Raw genomic sequence first — 14,517 nt, 5'->3', positions numbered from 1 at the left:
CACACCCCTTCTCCCCCCTCTACACCCTCTCCTCACACACGCTCCACCGTCCTCCCATCTACTCTGGCAAAAACACTGCCCATTCCCCACACACTATGGGATGTGGACACCGCTCAGACTCCTTCCCGTACTGCCCTCCTGTGCCCTCTCCGCCATGTTCCCCTCACAGGGGCTACACGGAAGTGACCAGAGCTTTTCCCTGAGAACACAGTGGGATCTAAAGAGTAGCAGCTGTCTCCTGAGTGCTCGGGGTGTTTTTCTCTTGGCCTGCTCAGTGCTCCCCTGCCCCTGGCTGCTGTGATTCCCCACCGTGGTGACCCCTCCAAAGGGAAGCCTTCAGCTGCACTCTTGAGTCATGACCAGGGTTTTTTGGTCTGTCTGTCTGTTTGTTTTTGGCCTCTTTTCCTAAGGAAAATTCAAACCGTGGTAGGGATCAATCACTGGCACCTGAGTCCGGTAAATGAAATAGGCACAATAGAAAATCACTCCTCCTCCCAGGAACACAGAATAAGTGATGGAATAAGCTCAAGGAGACTACATGGCCCGGGAACCGTGGCCTCGCAGCAGCGTCCTGGGGTGCACGGAGAAGGCTTGCATTGAAATTCCCTGGCTGGGATTCGGGCGTCGTAAGTGGCCTTGACAAAAGCAGGCAGAGCTTTGCAGACGTGATGTGATTTTCATAGGCCTGCCACGTGCGATTTCCCGATGGTCTGTAGATAACACGGCATTGCACCATGAGACCGAGCCAGCCTCTGAGTGGAAAGAATTATGCTGAGAGTGTGGGCCTGACTTTTTTTTTGGCATTAGGAGTACATTAACTGGAGACCCATAGGCTCTGCTATCTGGGAAGGAAAGGAGTCGACATTTTTCTCAGAAAAATCCAGGCCTTAGTGCTCTTGTTGGGAACCCAGTCTGTGATTCAGCATCACCCTTTCCTGCTAAGGTTCTTTTGAACAGTTGTGGCTTCTCTTGGCTAGGTGGGGTGTGTGTGTGTGTGTGTGTGTGTGTGTGTGTTTTCCCCCTAGGAAACCTGTGGCCATTTGGGTAGCTGAGACAGCCAGGGGGACCTCTGTGTTGTGATGACTGGCCCTGCCTATAGAGACGTCTTGCAGCGGTGAGCTCAGACCTGGGAAGTTGGCCAGAGTTCCTTTCTGTGTTGTTTATATGTTGCTTCTGTTTTGTATACTCACAATTAAACTAGTTTCTAAATCTCATAATAGCATGAAATGACTGTCAGTATTTAAGATAAGAATTTTTTTTTTTTTGAGTTGGAGTCTCACTCAGTCACCCAGACTGGAGTGCAGTGGCCGCTCCTGGCCACCGCAGCCTCACCTGTTGGGCTCCAGCGATCCTTCCGCCTCAGCCTTCCAAGTAGCCGGAATTACAGGCGCGCGCTACCACGCCCGGCTGATTTTTTGATTTATTGTAGAGATGAGGTCTCGCTGCCCAGGCGGGTCTCGAACCTGCGGGCTCAGGCAATCCACTCACCTCAGCCCCCCAAAGGTGCAGGATTATAGGCTGAGCCACCGAGCCCAGCTAGAATTTTTTTTTTTTTAAGAGACAGAGGCTTGCTCTGCCATCCCGGAGTGCAGTGGTGTGATCATAGGTCACTGTAGCCTTGAACTCCTGGACTCGAGTGATCGATCCTTCCACCTCAGCCTCCTGAGTAGCTGGGACTACAGGCGTGCACCACCACACCCAGCTAATTTTTAAAGTTTTTTGTAGAGGTGGGGTCTCACCATGTTGCCAAGGCTGGTCTCAAGCTTCTGACCTCATGTGGTCCTCCTGCCTTGGCTTCCCAGAGTCTTGGGATTATAGGTGTGAGCCATCATGCAGGGACTTAAAATTTTAAGAATAAGTTAATGTCTTTTTTTTCTTTTTAAATATCTAGCACCTAAAAAGGTGCTCAGTAAGAATTTGTTCATCCTGAATCTGCCAATTCTCAATTCCTTTATTGGGTAGTGCTTACGGGCTTTAATACTCAGCCTTATAAAGTTAGCCTCATTTCAGATTGTAAAATTGTACAGACCCAAGATTTTATTACTTCAAAAAAGAGTATGGGTCCTTTGTTTATTCCATTTTTCACCCTAACGTCACTTGTAGCCCAAGTGTAAGATATTTTTATGTTTATTATGAACTATTCTGGTTCCACAAATAGCCCTCTGTTTTCGAAAATGGAGTGTCTGCTAATGAACACGCCTGTTTTCTTTTAAATTGTGAAATTTTCTTAGTAGCTGTTCATAGCTGGTTTTCATGACATCATGGGGAAATGCCTCTTGCTGGTTCATTTACAGTGAAAGGAGATTGTCAGAGTTTCCTTGATAAAATGTTTATGGGCTTAAGAGGTTTATGAATCAGCTGTAAATATTTGCTCTGGGTTTATGAGACCTCTCCTCATAAACGCTGTGTATGTTTATCTATTGCTCATTGAAATGTCTTTAGAGAATCAGCTGCTTGGAGCTCGTGGGCCTTGGAAAGGTTTTATGTGGCAGATTTAAAAAGGCTGGGTTGTGAATAACCTGAAATTTTGTGCAGGAACTTTGTTAAAACAGCATGGTTAAAGTCATCAGTGCTGGGCAAAATGGTTTTGACTTTTTTTTTGTTTTTGAGTCGGAGTCTCGCTCTGTTGCCCAGGCTGGAGTGCAGTGGCACGATCATGGTTATCACAGCCTCAACCTGCTGGGCCCAGGTGATTCTTCCGCCTTGGCCTTCCAAGTAGCTGGGATTGCAGGCTTGCGACACCACACTGGCTAATTTTTTGATTTATTGTAGAGACAAGGTCTTACCATGCTGCCCAGACTGATCTCGAACCCCTGGACTCAGACAATTCTCTCACCTTCACCTTGCAAAGTGCTGGGATTACAGGCATGAGCCATGGCCCCTGGCCTGTTTTTGATTTTTTATATCCCATTCTGGGGCTGACTTTTGAGATACTTTTTGAAGTGTTTTCCCAACAAGGGTACCTGCACAGTGAATATTTATATACCTCACCCTGAAGTGTACCCCACAATTTTAAAATAAAAAAATTTTAAAAGTAAAAAAAAAAGTTTTCCTTAGACCAGCAGAGAGAGACAGAGCTTGCCGTGCCAACTGACACCTGTTGGGGGGACCCAATGGTACCCTCTGACCTCATGGTTAGCTTGATTGAAGAAACGAGGATCTACCAGAGAAATGTAGAACCTTTTTGTTGGGAAATAGTTCATAATGAATTAAAATTTGGTGGAGGCAGAGTTTTTGGTAAAAAATAATAGTGTAGATGACAATCGTATGAAGAGTAAAGCACTACTACGGGTGGTTCAAAGTCCAGATTGAATGCTTTAGGTGGGGGTCATCCCCAATCTGCAATGGCAGACTCATCGAGTCTTGGTGGGTTGTGGGGTTAGGCCTCCACTGGGCCTCTTATCCCTGGGGCTGGTGTTAGCAGGCGGTTTCTGATGGTTCTGCTTCGATTGGAATGTTTTGCTGAGGGAGCTAACCACCCAGCAAGACAGCCCATTCCACGTCCTTCTCGGAGGTCCTACCCAGGACCTGCTGCCTTATGAGACCCAGGACTGAGTTTCGTGCCCACGCCTCCCCAGGTTATCTTCTTCCTCACAGACAGGTTTCGGGGGCTCAGTCCCTTCCGTTCTTCTCTCCATGGGTGGCTGCAGCCTCCCACCTTTTCCCGCTTCCTGTGTCTTCTCCTTGGCATGGTTTTGAATGTGCCGTATTTTGGTGCTCACCGACACAGAGGGCCAGATGCGCCAGCCTCGACCCTCCCTTAAATTCTCTAGAGGGAGAAACAGTAGTGGTGGTGGTTTTCCATGCGTGATTCAGGCAGGTGAAGGAGAGGGAAAGGGCTTGATAATTGCTCCTGCTTAGAAACCAAGCAGCCTGCTTTGGACTGTTGTCTGTGAGGTGGGTCAGCAGTGGCTCTGGAAAATTCCCTGACCTTTCAGAGCCTTCGCAATCGCCTCTTTGCATATCTGTCTGTCAGGGTTCTTGGAAGGATCATGAGTTGTTGCAAGAAAATAACGGTTGTACTTCATTTTAGATTGCTCTAAAGGAATACCTGAGGCTGGGCGATTCAGAAAGAGAGGAGGGTTATTTGGCTCACGATTCTGGTGGCCACAAAGCCCAAGATTGGGCCTCTGTGTCTGGGGAGGCCCAGGGTGGGTGGAAAGCGAAAGGGGAGTAGATGTGGGGGGAGAGATCAGATGGTAAGAGGGGAGGTGAAAGAGGGAAACCGAGGAAGCCAGGCTTCTAACAGCCCGCTCTTGAGGGAACTGATCCATTCCTGTGAGAACCAGCCCTACCGCATGGGAGGGCATGAGTCTGTTCACGAGGGATCCACTCCCCAAACACTTCCCATGAGGTCCCATCTCCCAATACTGCCACCTTGGGAGCCAGATGGAGTTTTGTTTTTTGAGTTGGAGTCTCACTCTGTTACCCAGACTGGACTGCAGTGACCGCTCCCGGCCACCGCAGCGTCGACCTGCTGGGCTCCGGCAATCCTTCTGCCTCAGCCTTCCGAGTAGCCAGAACTACAGGCGTGTGCTACCATGCCCGGCTAATTTTTTGACTTATTGTAGAGATGAGGTCTCGCCAAGTTGCCCAGGCGGGTCTCGAACCCGCGGGCTCAGGCAATCCACTCACCTCGGCCTCCCAAAGCGCTGGGATTACAGGCTGAGCCACCGAGCCCGGCCCAGAGTGTGTTTCAACATGCGTTTTGGCGGGAACAAGCCATAGCAAGCCCACAGAGGAGAGCTGGCACCCAAACACAGTGGGCCTCTTAGGTTGTTCCTATGGGAGTGGTGGCTGCTTCATGGAGCTGAAAGTGTGGACACAGGCTAGCGCAGGTGGGTGGGGGGGTGGGCGGCGAGAGGGCCCGGTTCAGGCTGAGGCCAGACAAGGAGAGGGGAAAGAAATTCTGGACTTCATCTGCAGCAGGTTTGCTGTCCTCGGACACTGCACCAGGACATGTGGGCAGGTAAATAGTGCTGAGTTGATGCCTCTGACTAGTGTATCAGAAAGCACATTTGGTAATTTGCCCAGTGATTTTTGGGACTGGAGTATTGTGGGCTGAGCTGTCGGGTACCACCCCGAGTTGTTTTCCAGAAGATGACTGGTTTCTTTTTGGGTTTACCTCACATGTCTTTGAATCTTTACGATTCTGGCATCGCCCCTCTTTTTGGGGGGCTTCAAGACCCCATTAACTTTTTTGAGGGAGCATGCATCTTCTTGAAGGGCCATACCCCTCCTTCTTCTTGAAGCTGTACCCCTGGGTGGAATATTTCTTGGGAGAGCTCAAAGGAAGGGTTTTCTTGTCAGAGGGCCTTTTTTCTTGGATGTTTGATTTTAAGTCACTTTATTGGAGTAAAAATTTGCATCTTCTGACTTAGTAAAAATTATCCCTAATCTGAGACTATACCTAGTGTTAGAGGGACTTACTTTTCTTACATATGTATACACACACACACACTTTTATTGTTATTGTTATTATTATTATTATTTTGAATTGGGGTCTCACTCGGTTGCCCAGGCTAGAGTGCAGTGGCATAATCACGATCATGGTTCACTGCAGTCTCAACCTCCTGGGCTCCGGCGATCCACCCACCTCAGCCTCCTTAGTAGCTGGGACTACAGGTGCATGTCACCACACCAGATTCATTTTTTTTATTTTGTAGAGACAGGATCTCACTGTATTGCCTAGACTGGTCTGGAACTCCAGGACTCAAGTAATCCCCCTGCCTTGGCTTCCCAAAGTGCTGGGATTACAGGTGTGAACCACCATGGGTGTGCGAGTCTGTGCACTTTTCAGATAGTTCCGATTTTGAGAACCGTACGGCGCATTTCTCCCTGTTCCTTGCATGTGTTCTGTTGGAGTCTGCTGGTGTGTGTCTGCTTCTGGGAGCTCTGTCCTGGCAGCAGATGGAAGCCGGGAGCCCTCACTGGGACAGACACCAGGGTGTCAGGCAGCTGGTCTGTTTCTGTCCCTGACTTACTGTGTGGCCTCACACACTCATGCAGTCCTTCAGGTCCTCAATTTTTTTTTTCCTTAGGATGACATCAGAGTCAGTGCTTTCTGATGTCCCTTGTGGCCCGCACAGTCTAGGCCATTATTTTACAATCTCCAGCCTGGGTAAATAGCCAGTGGACAGACCATGCTGGGTTCCTCCGTTTACATCACGGCGCTTCCTCAGCCCACGATGGTTCCCTTCCCCTTGACTCCCGACTTCTTCCCAGGCTGCAGAGACTGCTGTGGCTCATTTCAAGCTGATACCCTAACACATGACAAGTACGCCTTGAAACAAGTCTTAGGTCGTTTACCCGAGAGCCCTCACCGTGGTTCCTGCTTTGGCCAGGTGAGTCCAAGCAAGTGTCTGACTTCGCAGTTCGCATCTCGAAAATCAGCACACTGAAGCTCTTTGGAGAGTTCTGCCATCGCCCCCTAGGCTGTCGAGTAAGACTGTTGCATGAAGGCTCTCCTGATCTCAGTCGAAGGCAAGGATCTTCCCACCCCTCCCTCCGGGATTGACTCTCTGTTCTTCTGTTTTTCTGCAGAAGAAGGCTCCAGCTTGGAGGAAATCGGCTTCAACTGGGGAGAATATTTGGAAGAAACAGGTGCTAGTGCTGCTCCTCACACGTCTTTCAAACACGTACGTAAAGTGGCTCGATCTGGCAGTCCCTTCGGGTCCCCTCCCACTATGGGAGCATCTCAGTCCTCTCAATAAGTCCTGCTTTCTCACTTAAAAGAAAAAAGCCGCTCTTGTCCTGTCATCCTGGCCTGGGCGGGGGCGGGGACAGAAAGGGAAGGGAGGGCTGAGTCAGGGAACCCAGCGGAAGAGAGGCCCGGAAAGGGCGAGATTCAGCCAGGAATTCTCCGGAGAAGCTAGAAGTGGACGTTAATTTGGTTTTCACAGATCGTGGTGGAGACCGTGGGCCACGGGTAAGGGCGATTTGAATAAGCAAGAAAACGAGGCAGGTGGTTTGATGTGTAATGTCCTTTGGGTGAATGCAATGGCTGTATGTTTTCATTTATTTGAGTTGGAGTCTCACTCTGTCGCCCAGGCTGGAGTGCAGTGGCATGTCACAACTACTGCAGGCTTGACCAGCTGGGCTCAGGCAATCCTCTCACCTCAGTCTCCCAAGTAGCTGGGGTTACAGGTGTGCGCCACCTCTCCTGGATCATTTTTTGATCTTTTAAAAATTTATTTTGTAGAGATGAGATCTCCTTGTGTTACCCAGGCTGGTCTTGAACTCCTGGGTTCTAGCAATACTCCCGCCTCGGCCTCCCAAAGTGTTAGGATTATAGGCGTGAAGTACCAATACCTGACTTGTTTTTATTTTGAATTGATGTTTTGATTTTAAAGGACAAAAGTTTTATAGCGCTATTTGTTGTTCGCTGAATCAAATTAGAGGATAGAAACCTAAATATCCCGAAGCCATTTGGATCCAACCAAAAAAAAAAAAAAAAACAAACATTCTCACCCATAATAATTCTTAGGGTAATGCAAATAATATGGCCAGCAGAGGGCAAGTCCCAGAAAATTTTAAAATTGGGTCTTTAAATCATAGTTTTGCTTGGAAGTGAGGTATTGGGTATAGCAGGAAGAAGACCAAATTTCAAGGACCCAAGTTCTTAGGCATCAGGGTTGTTGTGATGGAAGTGGAGATTTAACTTGGAGAAATATTTTTTCACCGGCTACTGAGGGCAAAGATTCAGCCTGGGTATCTTAGGGAAATTGGGGAGTTTTCGTAACTTCCTTTTCCTTTTGGCTCCTCGGTTGAATGAGGGACCAGACTCTCTCTCTCTCTCTCTCTCTCTCTCTCTCTCTCTCTCTCTCTCCCCCCCTCACTCTCACCCTTCATCCTCATCCTCATCCTACCTCCCTCCCTCCCTTCTCACAGTCTTGGCCCCTCCCCCCCGTGTTGCCCAGGTTGGCCTGGAACTTTTGCACTCAAGCAATCCCAATCCTCCCGCCTCAGCCTCCTGAGTAGTTGGGAGTACAGCTGTGTACCACTGCATCTGGGTGAAGTGTTCTTTTGAAGGGAATTTGAGATTGCATTAAGTTTGTGTGACCGTGTAAAGGTAGATTGTATTTCCATTTTTCCTTTTTTCTCATCATATATAATGACTAGTTTATTACGGATGTGATTGTGGCTCTTGAGTAAAACCAAGAGCTAAATATTAAAGCAAGGCTGGGCGCGGTGGCTCACCCCTGTAATTCTAGCACTTTGGGAGGCTGAGGTGGAAGGATCGCCTGAGCCCAGGGGTTTGAGACCAGACTGGGCAACTTGGCGAGACCTCGCCTCTGCAGTCAACCAAAAAATTAGCCAGATGTGGTAGCGTATGTCTGTAGTTCCAACTACTTGGGAGACTGAGGCGGAAAGATTGCCTGAGCCCAGCAGGTTTGGGCTGCTGTAGCTGTGATCATGCCCCTGCACTCCAGCTTGGGTGACAGAGTAAGACTCCATCTCAAAACAAAACAAAACAAGCAAAAAAATGAAAACACAGCAAAGCCAGAGCTTTCCTGGCATACGGTGTGGATATGGACCACAAAAGCCATTTTGACCTTTCCATCTTAGGATGCCAGGGTGGTTTGGTAGTTTCCTTAGGCAGTTTGGGGAGGAGGCACTGATGGGCAATTTTTTCTTTCTTTTCTGTACTGAAAGGTTATCAGTTTTTCTCTCTGTGGAGTGACTCCCGTTTTCTTCGATTCATTCAATTCTCCCACCTCCCTTTTATAGTAGGGTGTTCTGGAGGGCAGGGCTGGAGGCTGTCTTTCAGGGTGCAGGGTGTCCCCAGGCTTCTATGCCAGGCTGATTTATGAATTATTATCATTATTATTTGAGCTGGAGTCTCACTCTGTCACCCAGGCTGGAGAGTGCAGCGGCACGATCATAATTCACCGCAACCTCGACTTTCCGGGCTCAGGCGGTCCTTCCTACTCAGCCTCTCGGGACTGAGCTGGGACGATAGGCTGGGACGATAGGCACGCGGTCACCACACCTGGCTAATTTTTAAAATATAGAGATAAGTTCCCACTGTGTTGCCCAGGCTGATCTGGAACTTCTGGGCTCAAGCCATCCTCCCACCTCGGCATCCCGAAGTGCTGGGATTGCAGGCGTGAGTCACCACCATGCCTGGTGCTTTATGCCAGGTTTAAAGGAGAAGGAACATTGGACCCAGGGAAGTGTGCCTTATAATTCCATCATCTCCTTTGAGCAGTGGCTGCTCATGGACAGCAGATATGTCAGCTCTGGAATGTTATGACCCACCAGGCTGGAAAGCTTTTTTGGAGGCGAGGCTTGGAACCCTTAATTAAAAAATCCATTCTCTAGGGCTTTGCTGTTCATGTGGCAGCCACTATCTTTTGGACCTCCTGAGCACTTGAAAAGTGTCCAGTCCAAATTGAGATGTGTTCTGTGTTGAACACCTACCAGATTTTGGAGGCTTCAGTTGACAAGAAGAATGTTGGATAGTTCATCATTGTTTTTTAGATTAATTACAATAATTATATAATGGATAATATTTTGGACATATTGGGTTAAATAAAATGTCATTAAATTTAATTTCATCCCTTCTTCCTTCCTTCTTTCCTTCCTTCCTTCTTTCTTTTTTTTTTGTAACAATGTCACTCTGTAGCCCAGGCTGGAGAGTAGTGGCATGCTCACAGTTCATCACAGCCTCAAATTCCTGGGCTCATGTGATCCTCCCTCCTCAGTCTCCCGAGTAGCTGGCACTACAGGCATGTGCCACCACTTGTGGAAAATTTTTTGTGGAGATGAGGTCTTGTTGTGTTGTCCAGGCTGGTACTGAAGTCCTGAGCTGAAGCAGTCCTCCTGCCTTGGCTTTCCAAGTGCTGGGGTTAGAGGCATGAGCCATTGGTCCCAGCTGCCTTTTTTTCTCTTAATGTGCCTGCCAGAAAATTTGGCATATTTTTGGCTCATATTATATTTCACTTAGACACATATATGCCTGTTCTAGGGCAACAGAAATGCTATTTTTAAATACATATGGTTTAAATACAGTTTTGTTTTTTTTTTTTTGAGTTGGAGTCTCACTCTATTGCCCAGGCTAGAGTGCAGTGGCACACTCATGGCCACCCCAACATCGACCGGCTGGACTCTAGTGATCCTTCCATCTCAGCCTTCCAAGTAGCCGGAACTACAGGCGTGCACTACCGTGCCCGGTTAATTTTTGATTTATTGTAGAGACGAGGTCTTGCCAAGTTGCCCGGTCTGGTCTCGAGCCTGTGGGCTCAGACAGTCCATTCACCTCGGCCTCCCAAAGTGCTGGGATTATGGCTGAGCCACCGAGCCCAGCCTAAATATAGTTTTTAACTATTACGTTTTTCAGTGGATCTTGTAGCTTTCTGGGTATATGTGTCTGACTGAGTGACGGGTTTTGTTTCTGGCTCCTTTAGGTTGAAATCAGCCTTCAGAGCAACTTCCAGCCAGGAATGAAACTGGAAGTGGCCAATAAGAACAACCCAGACACGTACTGGGTGGCCACGATCATCACCACCTGCGGCCAGCTGCTGCTTCTGCGCTACTGTGGTTACGGAGAAGACCGCAGGGCTGACTTCTGGTGCGACGTTGTCATTGCGGATCTGCACCCAGTGGGGTGGTGCACGCAGAACAACAAGGTGTTGATGCCCCCGGATGGTGAGCCCGCGTTCGAAGGCTTGTATGTGCAGGTCGTCGGCTGGTCATCTCCTGGGATGCCTGTGTCCCTGCAGGGGCAGAGAGACCCTTTTTTGGGCTGCATTAGTTGGAGGGTGCAGGGTGGAGGGAAAGGGCGTGCCTTTTCGGGTATCAGGGCTGGCCCTGACAGTTGAGCCCGCCCTGGCCTGTAGGAAATGAAAGCCTTTGGGCCTCATCCTCAAATTGCTTTTGGAGGGTCGGAAAAGAAGGCAGAGGGATACCAGGAATCTCGATCTTGTTTGTCCTTTTGTGACTGTGTTTGTTGCTTTTCTTCTGCTTTAGCACCTCCAGCATTTTGAGCATCCTTTTAAAGAGTATCCTAAGATAACGTTTTAACCTTTCTTCTTGGGAGGGGGGCGTCTGTTGGGGGTGTGAAACCTTTTAGAAAACCAAACAGATGAAAAGAAGTGATGTCACTTTCAAGGGACGGGTCAAAGCTCATGTAGATAAGATCAGTTTAGTTGCCATGAGCAGTGGAGTTTCCCCCCTGGGGCACGTGGCGATATCTGGTAGCAGTTTTGCCTGGGGTGGTGGCGATGGGCATTGCTGCTGACATCTGGTGGGAGAGGCCAGACCTTGCTAAACTTCCAGTGCCCGGGACACCCCCATGACTCAACCTGCTGTACTGAGGGCCAATGATCCTGAAGGGCAAGAATGGGCTGCGTGCTTGGAAGTGAGAAGATGGAGGTTAACTAAGTTGAATCTGAGTTGAATCACTAACACCGTGTTCTATGTTTCTTTGTATGTAAAGAGCAGCAATGGCGGGATTTTTTTTTTCTTTTTCCTTTTTTTTGAGTTGGAGTCTCACTCTGTCACCCAGACTGGAGTGCAGTGGCTGCTCCCGGCCACCGCAGCCTCCACCTGCTGGGCTCCGGCGATCCTTCCGCCTCAGCCTTCCGAGTAGCCGGAATTACAGGCACGCACTACCACACCTGGCTAATTTTTGATTGATTGTAGAGATGAGGTCTCACCGAGTTGCCCAGGCGGGTCTTGAACCCGTGGGCTCAGGCAATCCACTTACCTCAGCCTCCCAAAGGGGCGGGATTACAGGCTAAGCCCACCGAGCCCGGCTAGGATTTTTTTTTTCTTTTGAGTCAAGTTCTCTGTCAACCAGGCTGTCGTGCAGTGGCACGATCATGGCTCACAACAGACTCGATCTCCTGGGTTCAGGCGATCCTCCCACCTCAGCCTTTCAGGAAACTGGGACTACAAGCATGCACCACCATGGCCGGCTAATTTTTGTGCGTGTGTGTGATTTTTTTTTTTGTAGTGATGCGGTCTTGCTATGTTACCCAGGCTGGTCTCTAACTCCTGGGCTCAAGCAATCCTCCTGCCTCGGCCTCCCAAAGAGCTGGAATTGTAGGTGTGAGCCACCATATCCAGCCAATACTGGCAGGAGCATGTGTGATGTCCTCTTGGCCCCTAGCCACCTATTTTTTTTTTTAAAGTGGCATGGAACGTTTTAGAGGTGAAAGCCTGAGGTCGTTTTGCCCATGATATTAGCAGTTGCCTTAGCCTTGCTGAGTGTTTGAGTCTTACCTTCTTTTTGGGGGGTTATGATATAACTTTTATCTGATGGGTGGGAACGGGCTGTGGTTTTTGGCTACTGCTTGTTATGCATAATTTATAGCCTCCTAGGGAGGGGTCATAAGAATGGCTGGAGCATAGGTGTTGCCTATATGTGACATTTGTCAGGACTGAACCCATTGCCTTGGCTTCACTGACATCTTGAGCCTTTATTCTGTCAGGAGAAAGAGAAAGAAGATCTCTTCTTTCCTCCATGCTCTGGGTCTTTGTACCTGTTCTCTTCAGCGCTGGGAACCTCCGTCCTCCCCTCTTCTGCCTCCTCTCCCTGCTGTCAGCTTCTCTCTCTTCCTCCTGCACCGAGGTTGATGCTGTCTATATTCCCATGGCAGGTCAGACCCCATCTATTCCTCCGGCTACCTAGTTTGATCAGTGTTATTCACACCCCATCCGACCATAAAAGTTCACCCTTCAAACTGTACAGTACAGGGATTTTCAGTACAGTCCCAAGGACATGCAACCATGATCACTATCTAATTCCCGATTTTTAAAAAAAATTTTGGATTTATATAATTTTATTTTATTTTTTTTTTAGAGATAAAGTCTGGCGATGTTGCCAAGGCTGGTCTCGAACTTTTAGGCTCAAGCTATTCTCTCCTCTTGTCGTCCCATAGTGCTGGGATTACAGGCGTGAGCCACCATGCCTGGCCCAGTTTCAGAACATTTTAATCACCCCCAAAGTTACTCCCCATTTTCCTCTCCCCCAACCCTTGGCCATCACTGTAGATTTTCTTATTCTGGACGTTCTGCGCGTCTGAAGCCTTATACGAGGTGGCCTTTTGTGTTGGGCTGTTTCACTTAGCGTAGCATCCCCGTTTGATCCGACCATTTGCTAGGGCTTCCTTTTTAAGGCTGAGTGTGTTCCATTGCGCTGGTCGACCACAGCTTGTTTCTTCATTCATTGGTTGGTGGCTGAGTAGCCATGGCTGCACTTCCCGGTGTGCGGGTCTTTGACCAGAGCATGTGTTACTCGTGGGGACAGCCCGGTCCGTGTGAGTCCACCTCCCCGTGTCCACCAAGACAGCATCTGTTGCCTGTGCTTGAGGAATTGGGGTAAAGATCGAGTGACTGAGCGGTCTGTTGCAGAAGGTGAAAACGTTGCCCACTTAGTGGTCTCAAGTACTAAGGGCAGGAAGTTCCCACTCTACCTGTGCCATCCTTGACCTTCCCTTCTTGTCTTTTGAGGTAGTGCTGTGTGTGTCTCCCGTCTGAAAGTGTCAGCCTGTATTTTAACCTCTCGATTGAGGGGCACTTTTTAGGGGAGCACTGGAGATGGATCAGAGCTCATTTATTTATTTTTTGAGTTGGTGTCTCACTCCATCGCCCAGGTTGGAGTGCAGTGACACGCTCACAGCCACCCCAGCGTCGACCTGCTGGGCGCCTGCGGTCCTTCTGCCTCAGCCTTCTAAGTATCCGGAACTACAGGTGCGCACTACACACCTGGCTAATTTTTGATTCATTGTAGAGACGAGGTTTCACCAAGTTGCCCAGACTGGTCTGGAACCCATGAGCTCAGGCAGTCTCCTCGCCTCGGCCTCCCAAAGTGCTGGGATGACAGGCTGAGCTATTGAGCGCAGCCCAGACTTTATTTTTAATTCCCACCCTGGTTCTGCATAAGCACATTGTAGGAGAAGGAGGTAACGTTTTGGGCTAAACAGTGCACGATGATGCTTTTGGTAATACCTGCTTCACTAGCCCCAGACCCAGCCTGAATGGGCCCTGAATGACATTTTTAGATCTGCCTTTGAACAAACGAAAATGAGGATACGCTGTAACATTTGATTATTTGATGTTCCTAGATTTTCGATCTGTCATAAAATAAATCGGTCTCAATGGATGAATTGTACTGATGGAATATTGGGAAAAGACCAGCTCTTTGTGTTATTAGACAAGACACAGCCACACCTAAAATGACAAGTCCACCATGAGAAATGAGGAAGCCCTGGACAAAGTGAAACCGTGAATGTGACTGAAAGATTTAAAATCTGTTCCGACAGTAGATGGTTGCAAGTAATGCTAATGTGAGGATTTCTGCAGTGTTTTTTTTTTTTTTTTAAGAACTTAAAAAAATTTAGTAAGTAATCAATATGACTTGGAAATCTTTAGTACAGAGAACAAAGTCAGGGAAGAGCAGGTTCTTGGGACAAGAGTCTTTATTGATTGCCAGAGGACAGAATAATTATTGTTTTGTAACCAGAGGTGGCCGTTGCTCCAGAGGGAATAGGAGAATCTATTTTTTCTGAG

General features: G+C 48.5%; 1 protein-coding gene across 1 annotated transcript in view; it reads left to right on the top strand.

The window, feature by feature from the left end:
- LOC103249276 (scm-like with four MBT domains protein 2) overlaps positions 1 to 10,823 on the top strand; it is a 15,764-nt gene extending 4,941 nt beyond the window's left edge. Inside the window, exons 2-3 of the mRNA XM_008047921.2 lie at positions 6,544 to 6,638; positions 10,410 to 10,823. Of these exons, the coding sequence (XP_008046112.2) occupies positions 6,544 to 6,638; positions 10,410 to 10,823 (509 nt within the window). The remainder of the gene's footprint in view (positions 1 to 6,543; positions 6,639 to 10,409) is intronic.
- The last annotated feature ends 3,694 nt before the right edge of the window (positions 10,824 to 14,517 follow it).

This window comes from Carlito syrichta, unplaced genomic scaffold (genome assembly GCF_000164805.1).
Source record: "Carlito syrichta isolate Samal-C Ts95f unplaced genomic scaffold, Tarsius_syrichta-2.0.1 Scaffold118130, whole genome shotgun sequence".
Classification (NCBI taxonomy): domain Eukaryota; kingdom Metazoa; phylum Chordata; class Mammalia; order Primates; family Tarsiidae; genus Carlito; species Carlito syrichta.
This window is presented reverse-complemented; position numbering and strand designations above follow the sequence as displayed.